We start from the raw sequence: 10,987 nt of genomic DNA, 5'->3' as shown, positions 1-10,987 counted from the left end.
CCCACCCTGGACCAGGGGAACGCTAAGCGAAGGCTGGAAGAGATGAGCGAAGAATGAGGGTGTTGAGCTCGAAGAAGGTGCTGTTGATGCCCTGATCAAATGCTGCGAGGGTGACCTGCGAAAGGCTATCACGTTTCTGCAAAGTGCCGCACGACTTGTCGGGGCGACGGAGATTGCCGATAGGGACCAGTCTATGGACGTCGACAAGAAGCCGATTACAGTCAAGATCATTGAAGATATTGCAGGTGTCATCCCCGAGTCAACGATCAACAAATTGACAACCGCAATCCGTCCTCAAAAGTCCGGAGACACGTACCAGAATGTCGCCGGAGTAGTGGAGGAGATGGTGGCCGATGGCTGGAGTGCAGGCCAGGTTGTTTCTCAAGTAGGCCTTCACATCTCCACTGCTAGACCTGCAAAACTGACTCTCAATAGCTCTACCAGCATATCGTTTACGACGAGGCCATTCCTGACGTTCAGAAAAACAAGATAGTTCTCATCTTCTCCGAGGTAGACAAACGGCTTGTTGACGGTGCGGACGAGCATCTTTCAATCCTTGACCTTTCGCTCAGGATATCGGGAATCATGGCCGGCCGGAGTTGATCGAGATGGTGTCGCATGGTCATGCGAGGACAAAACTGGAAGGCGTTGGGGCAACTTAGGGGTAGTTCACAATTACGAAGGTTGATTTGAAAGCGCTCAATTATCATCATGGCGATTCTGTGCTTTCCTCGCTCTATATCAGTCGTGTCAACCCATAAGGCCCAGCTTACCATCCAAGACAGCCCAAGGGTCAGCATGATCACCCCGTTTAAATGCGGCAACATCCGGGTGTTGCCTTGCTCCAGCCTTGCGTGATGATTCTTCTGTCAACCAAATGTCGTCTTCTGTGGTGTCGCCTGTAGTCAGATTTTCATGCTCATGACGTTTCCGCCCAAAGAGCTGTTCAACGTTGTGAAGAGCCTTCATAGACCCCTCGAGTGCCAGGTGCCCTTCTTCGACCTTCTCAGCTACAGTCTCCATCGTGGAGATCTTTGCCGAGTCCGCGGCATACACCCACGGCCTGACTTGACTGACTGTGTCTGGTGTGTCTGACGCAGCTGCTGACATGTGCTCATCAAAACCCGATTTACCTCTCTTGGCGGCTGGCATGGAGTGACTTGGAAGAAGTTGGCTTTCCTCAGCCAGGTGAACCATAATTTGTCTCGTATCTTTGACTTGCTGGGCCAGGATGGTGTTAATATGAGACTTTTGTTGGATTGTACACTTTTGCTGCCGTGACAGATCGAGAAGATCCTCAAGGTAGGGAAGCACAATGTGTCCAGCAAATGAAGGTAAATCCTCCATCTCTTCCACCCTCGGTGTCTCCGATGTTTGGGCGATCTTGATGGTTGGGCGTGTGCGTTGAGAGGCGAGTGTCAGGAGGGACTTGCGCGTCGCAACGTAGCTTGCATATTTCTCCTTCACCTGAGCGAGTTGCTGCGACAAGTCGACGTATGCAGAACCAGCTTCGACCCCATTATTGGGAGGCTCTCCTGAGATGTCTTGGTCTGCATCGTCACCAGTTGCCTTGCTTAGCTCGGTCTCGATCCAGTTGATGAGCTCATTCCGTGTGACGTTCAGAGCGTGCAGCCTCGCCATCTCACTGATAGTGTCTTTACTGGGTTCGACGCGGTCCCGCACTGTGTTGAGGAGCATTTCTTCTTGTCGCAGGAGAATCTTAGTGCGCAAAACCACTTTTTCCATCTCGTTGACGACAGCGGTGAGGTCAGCTTTGGCGGCTGTGGAGTCTGTACCAAAACTGTCAACCACTTCGCGGGGCACTTGTGGCAGTTCGATCGAGTCATTGTAAATCTCTTCGAGGTTCAGGAAATTGGGTGATGCTACTGGCTGCTGTGTGAGTGTGTCTAGATGCTTCTGTATCGCTGCGAGCCTTTCATGTTTCTGTTGTAGCTTGATGAGCGCGAGGTGTTCCCGCAAGTGGTCCGCCGAGCTCTGCTCGTGTCTGGCTGGAGCCGTGTCGGACAGCGAGATTTCACTCAACTGCGCATGTTCCTGGCGTGCTTTGATATTGGCTCGAACTGCTCTTAGATAATCCCGCTGCAGTCCATGAGTCTCTCGATGATGCTGAACCTGGTCGCTGGCTTGAACCAGTGACAGCGGGCGCTGTAGTGTGTTGGCCTGGCGTTGCCGTTGTAGATGGAGAGCCAGAACGCGCCTGATGTAAGAGACTTGCTCCCTTGGCTTGATGTAAGGCTCGAGGGTCGACTTTATTTGCTGAATAGCCTCCGGCTCGGTATTCTGTACCATTCTAATTGATGGTATCGCTGCCAGATTCAGACGACGGTAATGCGGTAAACAAGGTCCGAGCATTCATCCAATCGTCGACGTGATGAAACAAATGACGACGCTACAGAGAAAAAGCTGGGAACTCAAGTGATACCGTACAGAATATGTCAATAGATTCCCAGCACTTATGTATCCAGCAGATTGGCTGCCAAATTGTCAAGAACGTGCCATCACATTCACCCTTTTCGACCCTCAGTGAGCGCTTGTGGCTTGACTTGTTGCCAGAGCACGTGACTTCACGCGCTGCATAGACCACTAGCCACAACCATCCACTGTGGACCCATCATCCATCTTTTCAGGCTTCTCGACTCGTTACCTGCATTCAACAAGACGTACTACAACGCGCCATCTGCTTTTGCCCCAAGCACAACACACTCCGGCGTAAGACGACAAGGGCGCTTTCGACATCGGTCCATGGCAGACGACATCCCACGAATCTAGCCAAGATGTCGGACCAACAGCGCGATGTCTCCCAGTATAAATACTCGGCCATGTCCAACCTGGTTCTCCAGGCGGACAAGCGTTTCGTTTCAAGACGAAATGACGAGTCTACCGGCGACCCCGAGTCGCTGGCTGGGAGGCTAAGCATCCGGGATATGGGCAATCGCGTCGCGCGCGACAGCGCGCCGAAACAAAAGAAGGCACCTGGTGTCCCTGATATCGAGCGGGGCAGGGTGCAGGATGGACAGGACGTGCTGCTACGCGAACAACAGAAGAAGAAGGGTGGTGCAGGACAGATGCGCGGGACCGGCGTTCTGGGGACCGCCGACTTCGCCATCGAGGGAATCACATACAGACCGCGCACGCCAGCAACCCGTGCAACATACGAACTCATTCTCAAAATTGTTGCCGACAACCTCGGCGATGTACCCCAATCGGCAGTTCTGAGCGCAGCGGACGTTATCCTCGAGTTTCTGAAAGACGATGACTTGAAAGACAACGAACGCAAGAAGGAGATCGACGACATGTTGGGTGTCGCGTTGGGCCCAAAGGAGTTCAACGAGATGGTCAACCTTGGCAAGAAGATCACCGATTACGACGCGCAGGACGAAGATGAGGACATGGACGGTGGTGCAGCCGACGGCGCAGATGATGCTGAGATGGACGACCGCCAGGGCGTGGCTGTTGTCTTCGAGGACGAGGATGATGACGAACATGCTGGCATCGCGAACGAGGTCAGGGAAGAGTCATCAGAAGACGAGGAAGCAGATGAAGAGGATGCGGAGGACCAGGATATCCTTGGCGAAGACAAGAAAACCAATCTTGGTGACGATGATGACGAGATGGTGATCGATTCCGCAGGAACCAAGGGTGCGCAAGATGAGAAGGAAGCGACTGTACCGGCACGGGACATCGACGCCTTTTGGCTCCAGCGTCAGATCGGCAAGCTCTACGACGATCATCACGAGCAGGTCGACAAGGCTGCGGAATCGCTGCGAATCCTGTCTGGTGAGCCAGACGAGGCGGGAGGCGAGGAGAAGTCACTTCGAGAGATTGAGAACGACTTGATGGAACTTTTCGACTATGAACACCACAACCTTGTCCAACTCCTCATCAAGAATCGGGAAAAGGTCGTCTGGCTGACACGACACGCCAAGGCTGATACAGACGAACAGCGAGCAGCTCTGGAGCGCGAGATGGCATCAGAAGGTCTACAGTGGATTCTCAATGAGAAGTACGGCCGCAAAACGGAGGACAAGTCTCGAAAGATGGAGATCAAGATGGATATTGATGTTCCTGCCGGTGTTGCTTCTGGCAAGCCTGCCGAGCCCGAACGTGCCGAAGGTCAGCTCCGCGGGGGACTGCAGCCGCGCAAACTCATCAACTTGGAGAATCTGGTGTTCGACCAGGGCAACCATCTCATGACAAACCCCAAGGTCAGGCTACCTGAAGGGTCAACCAAGAGGACCTTCAAGGGATACGAGGAAATTCATGTCCCAGCACCCAAAAAGCATACCGATCGCAACGAAGTGCTTGTGCCCATCACCGACATGCCGGAATGGTCAAGGGGCCCTTTTGGCACGACAAAGTCACTGAACCGTATCCAGACGAAATGCTTCCCAACGGCTTTTGGAGACGATGGAAACATGCTAATCTGTGCGCCCACTGGTAGTGGCAAAACCAACGTGGCCATGTTGACGATATTGCGCGAGCTAGGCAAACACCGCAATGCCCAATCCGGCGATATCGACTTGGACTCCTTCAAAATTGTGTATATCGCGCCGTTGAAGGCCCTGGTTCAGGAACAGGTTGGAAACTTTGGAAAGCGACTCGAACCATACGGTGTCAAAGTTTCTGAGTTGACAGGTGACCGTCAACTCACAAAGGCACAGATTGCTGAGACGCAGATCATCGTTACGACACCTGAAAAGTGGGACGTCATCACAAGAAAAGCTACGGACATAAGCTACACCAATCTGGTCCGACTTATCATCATTGATGAGATCCATTTGCTTCACGATGACCGTGGCCCTGTTCTCGAGAGCATCATAAGCAGAACCATCAGGAAAACCGAGCAAACCGGAGAGCCTGTCCGTTTGATCGGCTTGTCCGCAACGCTGCCCAACTACCGAGATGTCGCCAGCTTCCTCCGCGTGGACCCCACGAAGGGCCTGTTCCACTTCGACGGCTCTTACCGACCCTGTCCTCTCCGGCAAGAGTTCATTGGCGTGACCGATCGCAAGGCAATCAAGCAACTCAAGACGATGAACGACGTCACGTACAACAAAGTTATGGAGCACGTAGGTACCAACCGAAACCAGATGCTCATTTTCGTCCACTCGCGAAAGGAGACTGCCAAGACGGCGAGATATATTCGCGACAAGGCTCTGGAAATGGACACTATCAACAATATTCTTCGTCACGATGCTGGCAGCCGTGAGGTTTTGAACGAAGCTTCGAGCCAGGCGACTGATAAGGAGCTCAAGGACTTGCTTCCTTACGGATTCGGCATCCATCACGCTGGTATGAGCCGAATCGACCGCACTGATGTCGAGGATCTTTTCGCCCGAGGTGCCATTCAAGTCCTGGTTTGCACAGCCACCCTTGCGTGGGGTGTCAACCTTCCCGCACATTCCGTTATCATCAAAGGCACTCAGATCTACTCACCTGAGAAGGGTAGCTGGGTAGAGTTGAGCCCCCAGGATGTCTTGCAGATGCTCGGCCGTGCAGGCCGACCACAGTTCGACACATATGGCGAGGGTATCATTATCACAACACAGAACGAAATCCAGTACTACCTCTCGCTCCTCAACCAACAACTACCGATCGAAAGTCAAATGGTCAGCAAATTGGTGGACAATCTCAACGCCGAGATTGTTCTAGGCAATGTGCGCTCACGAGACGAAGGTGTTGAGTGGCTCGGCTACAGCTATTTGTTTGTACGCATGCTCCGCTCACCCGGTCTTTACCAAGTTGGTGCCGAATATGAAGACGATGAGGCCCTTGAGCAAAAGAGAGTCGATCTTATCCACTCTGCAGCGTCTGTCCTCCGTAAGTCCAATCTCGTCAAGTATGACGAGAAGACAGGCAAACTTCAAGCTACTGAACTTGGTCGCATTGCGTCTCACTACTACATCACCCACGGCTCCATGGAGACCTACAACAACCTCATCCAGCCATCCATCACGACTATCGAGCTGTTCCGCGTTTTCTCCTTGAGTGCGGAATTCAAGTACATCCCGGTGCGTCAAGATGAGAAGCTTGAACTCGCGAAACTGTTGGGCCGCGTTCCCATCCCTGTCAAAGAGAGTATTGAGGAGCCGCACGCAAAGATCAACGTTCTACTGCAGGCGTATATCTCTCGACTTAAGCTGGATGGTCTTGCACTCATGGCAGACATGGTATACGTGACTCAATCAGCTGGTCGTATCCTCCGCGCTATCTTTGAGATTACGCTGAAGAAGGGATGGGCTTCGGTCTCGAAGACTGCTCTGGATCTCTGCAAAATGGCTGAGAAGCGCATGTGGCCGACGATGTCTCCGCTTCGCCAGTTTCCCTCGTGCCCACGAGAGATTGTGCAGAAGGCCGAGAGGATCGAGGTCTCGTGGAGCAATTATTTTGACCTTGACCCTCCGCGCATGGGCGAGCTCTTGGGCATGCCCAAGGCCGGAAGGACTGTTTGCTCTCTCGTGGCAAAGTTCCCAAGACTCGAACTTCAGGCTCAAGTACAGCCTTTGACACGATCAATGCTGCGCGTCGAGCTGAGCATCACGCCCAACTTCGAGTGGGACGATGATGTTCACGGACCAGCTGAGGGCTTCTGGATTGTTGTGGAAGACTGCGATGGCGAAGATATTCTGTTCCATGATCAGTTTCTTTTGCGTAAGGAGTACGCCGAGTCGGAATCCAATGAGCACATCGTCGACTTTACTGTGCCTATCACGGACCCGATGCCGCCAAACTACTTCATCTCCGTCATTTCTGATCGCTGGATGCACTCGGAGACGAGGCTTCCCGTTTCGTTCCACAAGCTTATTCTTCCTGAGAGGTTCCCGCCTCACACAGAACTGCTAGACCTTCAGCCACTGCCAGTGTCTGCTTTGAAGGTCAAGGAGTACGCAAACTTGTATCCTGACTGGAGCCACTTCAACCGCATCCAAACGCAGTCGTTCAAATCCCTTTACGACAGCGACCAAAACGTCTTTGTTGGTGCCCCTACAGGCAGTGGCAAGACTGTCTGCGCAGAGTTCGCGTTGTTGCGCCACTGGTCGAAAAAGGTAGACTCTGAGGAGCAAGGCGGCGCTGCTGTGTACATTGCCCCATATCAAGAGCTCGTCGATGTTCGCCTCGAGGACTGGCGCAAGAAGCTTGGCTCCCTGCGCGGCGGCAAGACTATCGAAAAATTGACGGGTGAGACGGCGACTGACCTTAAGATCCTTAAGACTAGCGACCTGATCCTCGCCACCCCCATTCAATGGGATGTTCTCTCTCGCCAGTGGAAGGGTCGCGCCGAGGTTCAAAAGGTTGCGCTGTTCATTGCCGACGAGATTCACCTTCTCGGCGGCTCCATGGGCTACATCTACGAAGTTATCGTTTCGAGGATGCACTACATCAGGATGCAGACCGAGCTTCCCATGCGAATCGTCGCACTCAGTGTCTCCCTCGCCAATGCGAGGGACTTGGGCGAATGGATTGATGCAAAGAAGCACGACATTTACAACTTTAGCCCGCATGTCCGCCCGGTCCCCCTCGAACTTCACATACAGTCCTTCAACACACCTCATTTCCCGTCGCTGATGCTGGCTATGGCCAAGCCCACCTACCTGGCCATTAATCAGATGTCTGCCGACAAGCCTGCGATCGTCTTTGTTCCGAGCCGCAAGCAAACGAGAGCCACGACGCGCGATCTGCTTGCCGCTTGCTTTCGCAGATGATGACGAAGATCGATTTCCTGCACGCCGATGCTGAACAGATGAAGCCCCTCCTTGACAAGATTGATGAAGAGGCCCTTGCCGAAACCCTTTCTCATGGCATCGGCTACTATCATGAGGCTCTCAGCCTCAGCGACAAGCGTATTGTGAAGCATCTCTACAACCACGGTGCCATTCAAGTGTTGGTAGCGTCAAGGGATGTCTGCTGGGAGCTCAACTGCACCGCCCACCTGGTCATTGTCATGGGTACTCAGTACTTCGAAGGCCGCGAACATCGATATGTCGACTACTCTCTAAGCGAAGTTTTGCACATGTTCGGCAAGGCGCTTCAGCCTTCCAAGGATGGCAGAGGTCGTGGCGTACTCATGGTACCGGGTGTGAAGCGTGAGTTCTATAAGAAGTTCCTCAACGAGGCTCTGCCGGTCGAGTCTCATCTCCACAACTACCTTCACGACGCCTTTGTTACAGAGATTAGCACCAGGCTGATTACGAACGGCGAGGATGCGATCAACTGGACGACCTTCACCTATTTCTACCGTAGGCTTTTAGCCAATCCCAGCTTCTACAACCTTACAGACACTACGCAAGACGGTCTCAACGATTACATGTCTGACCTGATCCAGACGACGCTCACGGAACTTCAGGATTCCAAGATCATCGAGTTGGACGACGACGATGGTTCGGTCCTGCCGCAGAACGCTGCCATGATCGCGGCATACTACAACATCTCGTACATTACGATGCAAACATTTTTGCTGTCACTCAGTGCGAGGACAAAGCTCAAGGGCATCCTCGAGATTATCACGTCGGCCACAGAGTTCGAAACGATTCAAATCAGGCGGCACGAAGATGGCATCCTGCGCCGTATCTACGACCGAGTGCCGGTTAAGATGTCGCAGCCGGCTTATGACTCGCCCCATTTCAAGGCATTCGTGCTGCTCCAGGCGCACTTCTCGAGGATGCAGCTGCCTATTGACTTGTCCAAGGACCAGGAAATCATTGTTTCCAAGGTCCTCAGCCTGCTCAGTGCCACGGTCGACGTGTTATCGTCGGACGGTCACCTCAACGCCATGAGCGCAATGGAGATGTCTCAGATGGTTGTCCAAGGCATGTGGGACCGAGACAGCCCTCTGAAGCAGATTCCTCACTTTTCGCCCGAGGTTGTCAAGGCGGCGAATGAGTTTGGGTACGTACCGGCGCCTGCGTCTGGCCATGGAAAAGTAGCTAACCACCGTCGTTTTGGCAGAATCAAGGACATCTTCGACTTTATGGAGGCCATGAACCCAGACGAGAACGCCGACTACGCGGCGCTCGTCAAGCGGCTCGGTCTTTCGCAGGCGCAGCTGGCACAGGCGGCGAACTTTACCAACGACAAGTACCCCGATATTGAGATGGAGCACGAGATTGTGGACGGCGACGAGATTCAAGCAGGCGAGCCCTCGCAGATCAACGTGACGATCCAGCGTCAACTGGAAGAGGACGACGAGTTCGATCCGACGGTCCACGCGCCATTCTACCCGTCGAAGAAGCTCGAGAGCTGGTGGCTCGTCGTCGGCGAAGACAGCACCAAGAGCGTGCTCGGCATCAAGCGCGTGACAGTCGGGCGGTCGTTCACCGGCAAGCTCGAGTTCATCGTGCCGACGGCGGGCAAGCACGATCTCAAGCTCTTCCTCATGAGCGACAGCTACGCGGGTGTGGACCAGGAGCGCGAGTTCTCCGTCGTTGCCGCCGAGAGCATGGACGTGGACGACAGCGACGACGAGGAGGAGGAGGAGGATGACGAATAGACGAAGCAGCGAAGGGGAAGGGTGGGGAGGAGGAGAGGAAGAGGCAGAAGACGACAAGGAAAGAAAAATGTCACGACTCGGCGCCTTGGTTTGGCCGGTGTACAGTAGAGAGGACGGAGGACGGCAGGGTAATTTCAGCACTGGCAAGTTTGGTCAAATTTCAATTCTGCGTTTCTATATTCAAGAGCACACGGGCATCTTCTGATGCGCGAGAGGGGTTGCGGCGTCTAAAGGCCAGTTGTGCAGGTCCTGGGTTGTGTACTGGTGGGCTGGGAGGGATGGCTGACGGGAGGATTGCTCAAGGGCGAGTTTCGGGGATCCATCCACGACGACGACGACCACGCCATAAAGGGTGAGGGGTGGGTGACGACATGGCAGCATAATTATTCTTCGACCACCAGCCACCCAGGCATCAGGGCCAACATGACCGATAGGCCGACAGGGTGAACAGGGCATAGGTAAGTGGACAGGCTGGCAAGGCTGGGCAAGATGCCCCAAGGCAAGGAAGGGCAGAGAGAGAGAGAGAGAGAGAGGTTCGCTTGCTGGCTCCTTGTCTCTTGCTACCTTAGCTACCTAAGGTACGAAACCTTTTCAAGTGGATCCGCGCAAGTCAGTGTTGTGCGATCCAATTGGTCACGTGTCGTTGCCTTGTTGCCGTCATGCCTCCACCACGTTCGCGTCAGGTCAGGTAAGAGGCAGAGCAAAGCGACGAGGGCGAGGTGAGAGAAGGAGGAGAGGAAGGCACTCAGCAGCCCGTGCTCATGCTCGTGGTGCTACCTATGGCAAAGGGTAGCTCACCTAGCTCCGTCTGGCTTACTCGCTGGCTGGCCCGGCTGCTTTCCCTCTCGCTCGTGTCTCTTGTCTCCAAGACCTGAGTTTCCTAGCCCGATCCAGGTTCAATGTAATAATCCATGCCCATCCAATCGGCCCCCCCAACTCCAATCCAATCCAAACCAAACCAACCCAGCCCACCTCTCTCCCCCCCCCCGGGTTGCCTTTTTCTCGTCTGCCACTCCACGCACCACATCTTTGACGTCGCAACACACGAGGTGACTGCCCCATCCATTGCCAACAACCATCAGATTTGCGCCTTCTTTTCATCAGGCGCATCATCTCGACTCTACTCAACACGTACCTCGCGTCCCATAACGCGTCCCAATTTCTTTGTCCACTTTCCAAAACCCTTTTTTCGCTCTCCAAGTCGCGCCTCAACACCTGTCATCACCAATCCTGTCACGCCTTTCGTAACGCGCACACCACTCCACGCTTCTTCTTCTTCTTCTTCTTCTTTCTCTCTCCTCACCCACCCATATATACACGCGCATCATCACCATGTCTGACGACGCCGCCGGCGCGCCCACGACTGCTCCCGAGCAGGTCGAGAAGAAGGAGGAGGCTGCCACCACTGTGGTCCCCGCGACCGGAGACGCTGTTGACAAGCCTGTCGCATCGACGAGACGGTCGAAGCCCCCGCTGCTG

At 54.0% G+C, this 10,987-nt stretch overlaps 3 protein-coding genes across 3 annotated transcripts in view; 2 read left to right on the top strand and 1 right to left on the bottom strand.

Annotated features, from left to right (window-relative positions):
- Window positions 1-525: 525 nt before the first annotated feature.
- On the bottom strand, window positions 526-2,527 carry VDBG_04648 (conserved hypothetical protein; the record flags this gene model as incomplete). The annotated part of the gene is made up of 1 exon (XM_003004996.1): window positions 526-2,527. The coding sequence occupies one exon, from the start codon at window positions 2,371-2,373 to the stop codon at window positions 751-753; it is 1,623 nt and encodes a 540-aa protein (XP_003005042.1).
- Window positions 2,528-2,795: 268 nt separating this feature from the next.
- VDBG_04647 (pre-mRNA-splicing helicase BRR2) lies at window positions 2,796-9,508 on the top strand (the record flags this gene model as incomplete). Its single annotated transcript, XM_003004995.1, has 3 exons — window positions 2,796-7,652; window positions 7,721-8,907; window positions 8,968-9,508. The coding sequence occupies 3 exons, from the start codon at window positions 2,796-2,798 to the stop codon at window positions 9,506-9,508; spliced, it is 6,585 nt and encodes a 2,194-aa protein (XP_003005041.1).
- A 1,332-nt stretch (window positions 9,509-10,840) lies between these two features.
- Window positions 10,841-10,987, top strand: part of VDBG_04646 (PWWP domain-containing protein) — a gene marked incomplete at both ends in the record, with an annotated part of 2,180 nt that continues 2,033 nt past the window's right edge. Inside the window, one exon of the mRNA XM_003004994.1 lies at window positions 10,841-10,968. Coding sequence (XP_003005040.1) covers window positions 10,841-10,968 — 128 coding nt within the window. The remainder of the gene's footprint in view (window positions 10,969-10,987) is intronic.

Source organism: Verticillium alfalfae, genomic scaffold (assembly GCF_000150825.1).
Source record: "Verticillium alfalfae VaMs.102 supercont1.5 genomic scaffold, whole genome shotgun sequence".
NCBI classification, from domain to species: domain Eukaryota; kingdom Fungi; phylum Ascomycota; class Sordariomycetes; order Glomerellales; family Plectosphaerellaceae; genus Verticillium; species Verticillium alfalfae.
Note: the sequence above shows the minus strand (reverse complement) of the source record. Positions and strands in the feature narration are given on the sequence as shown.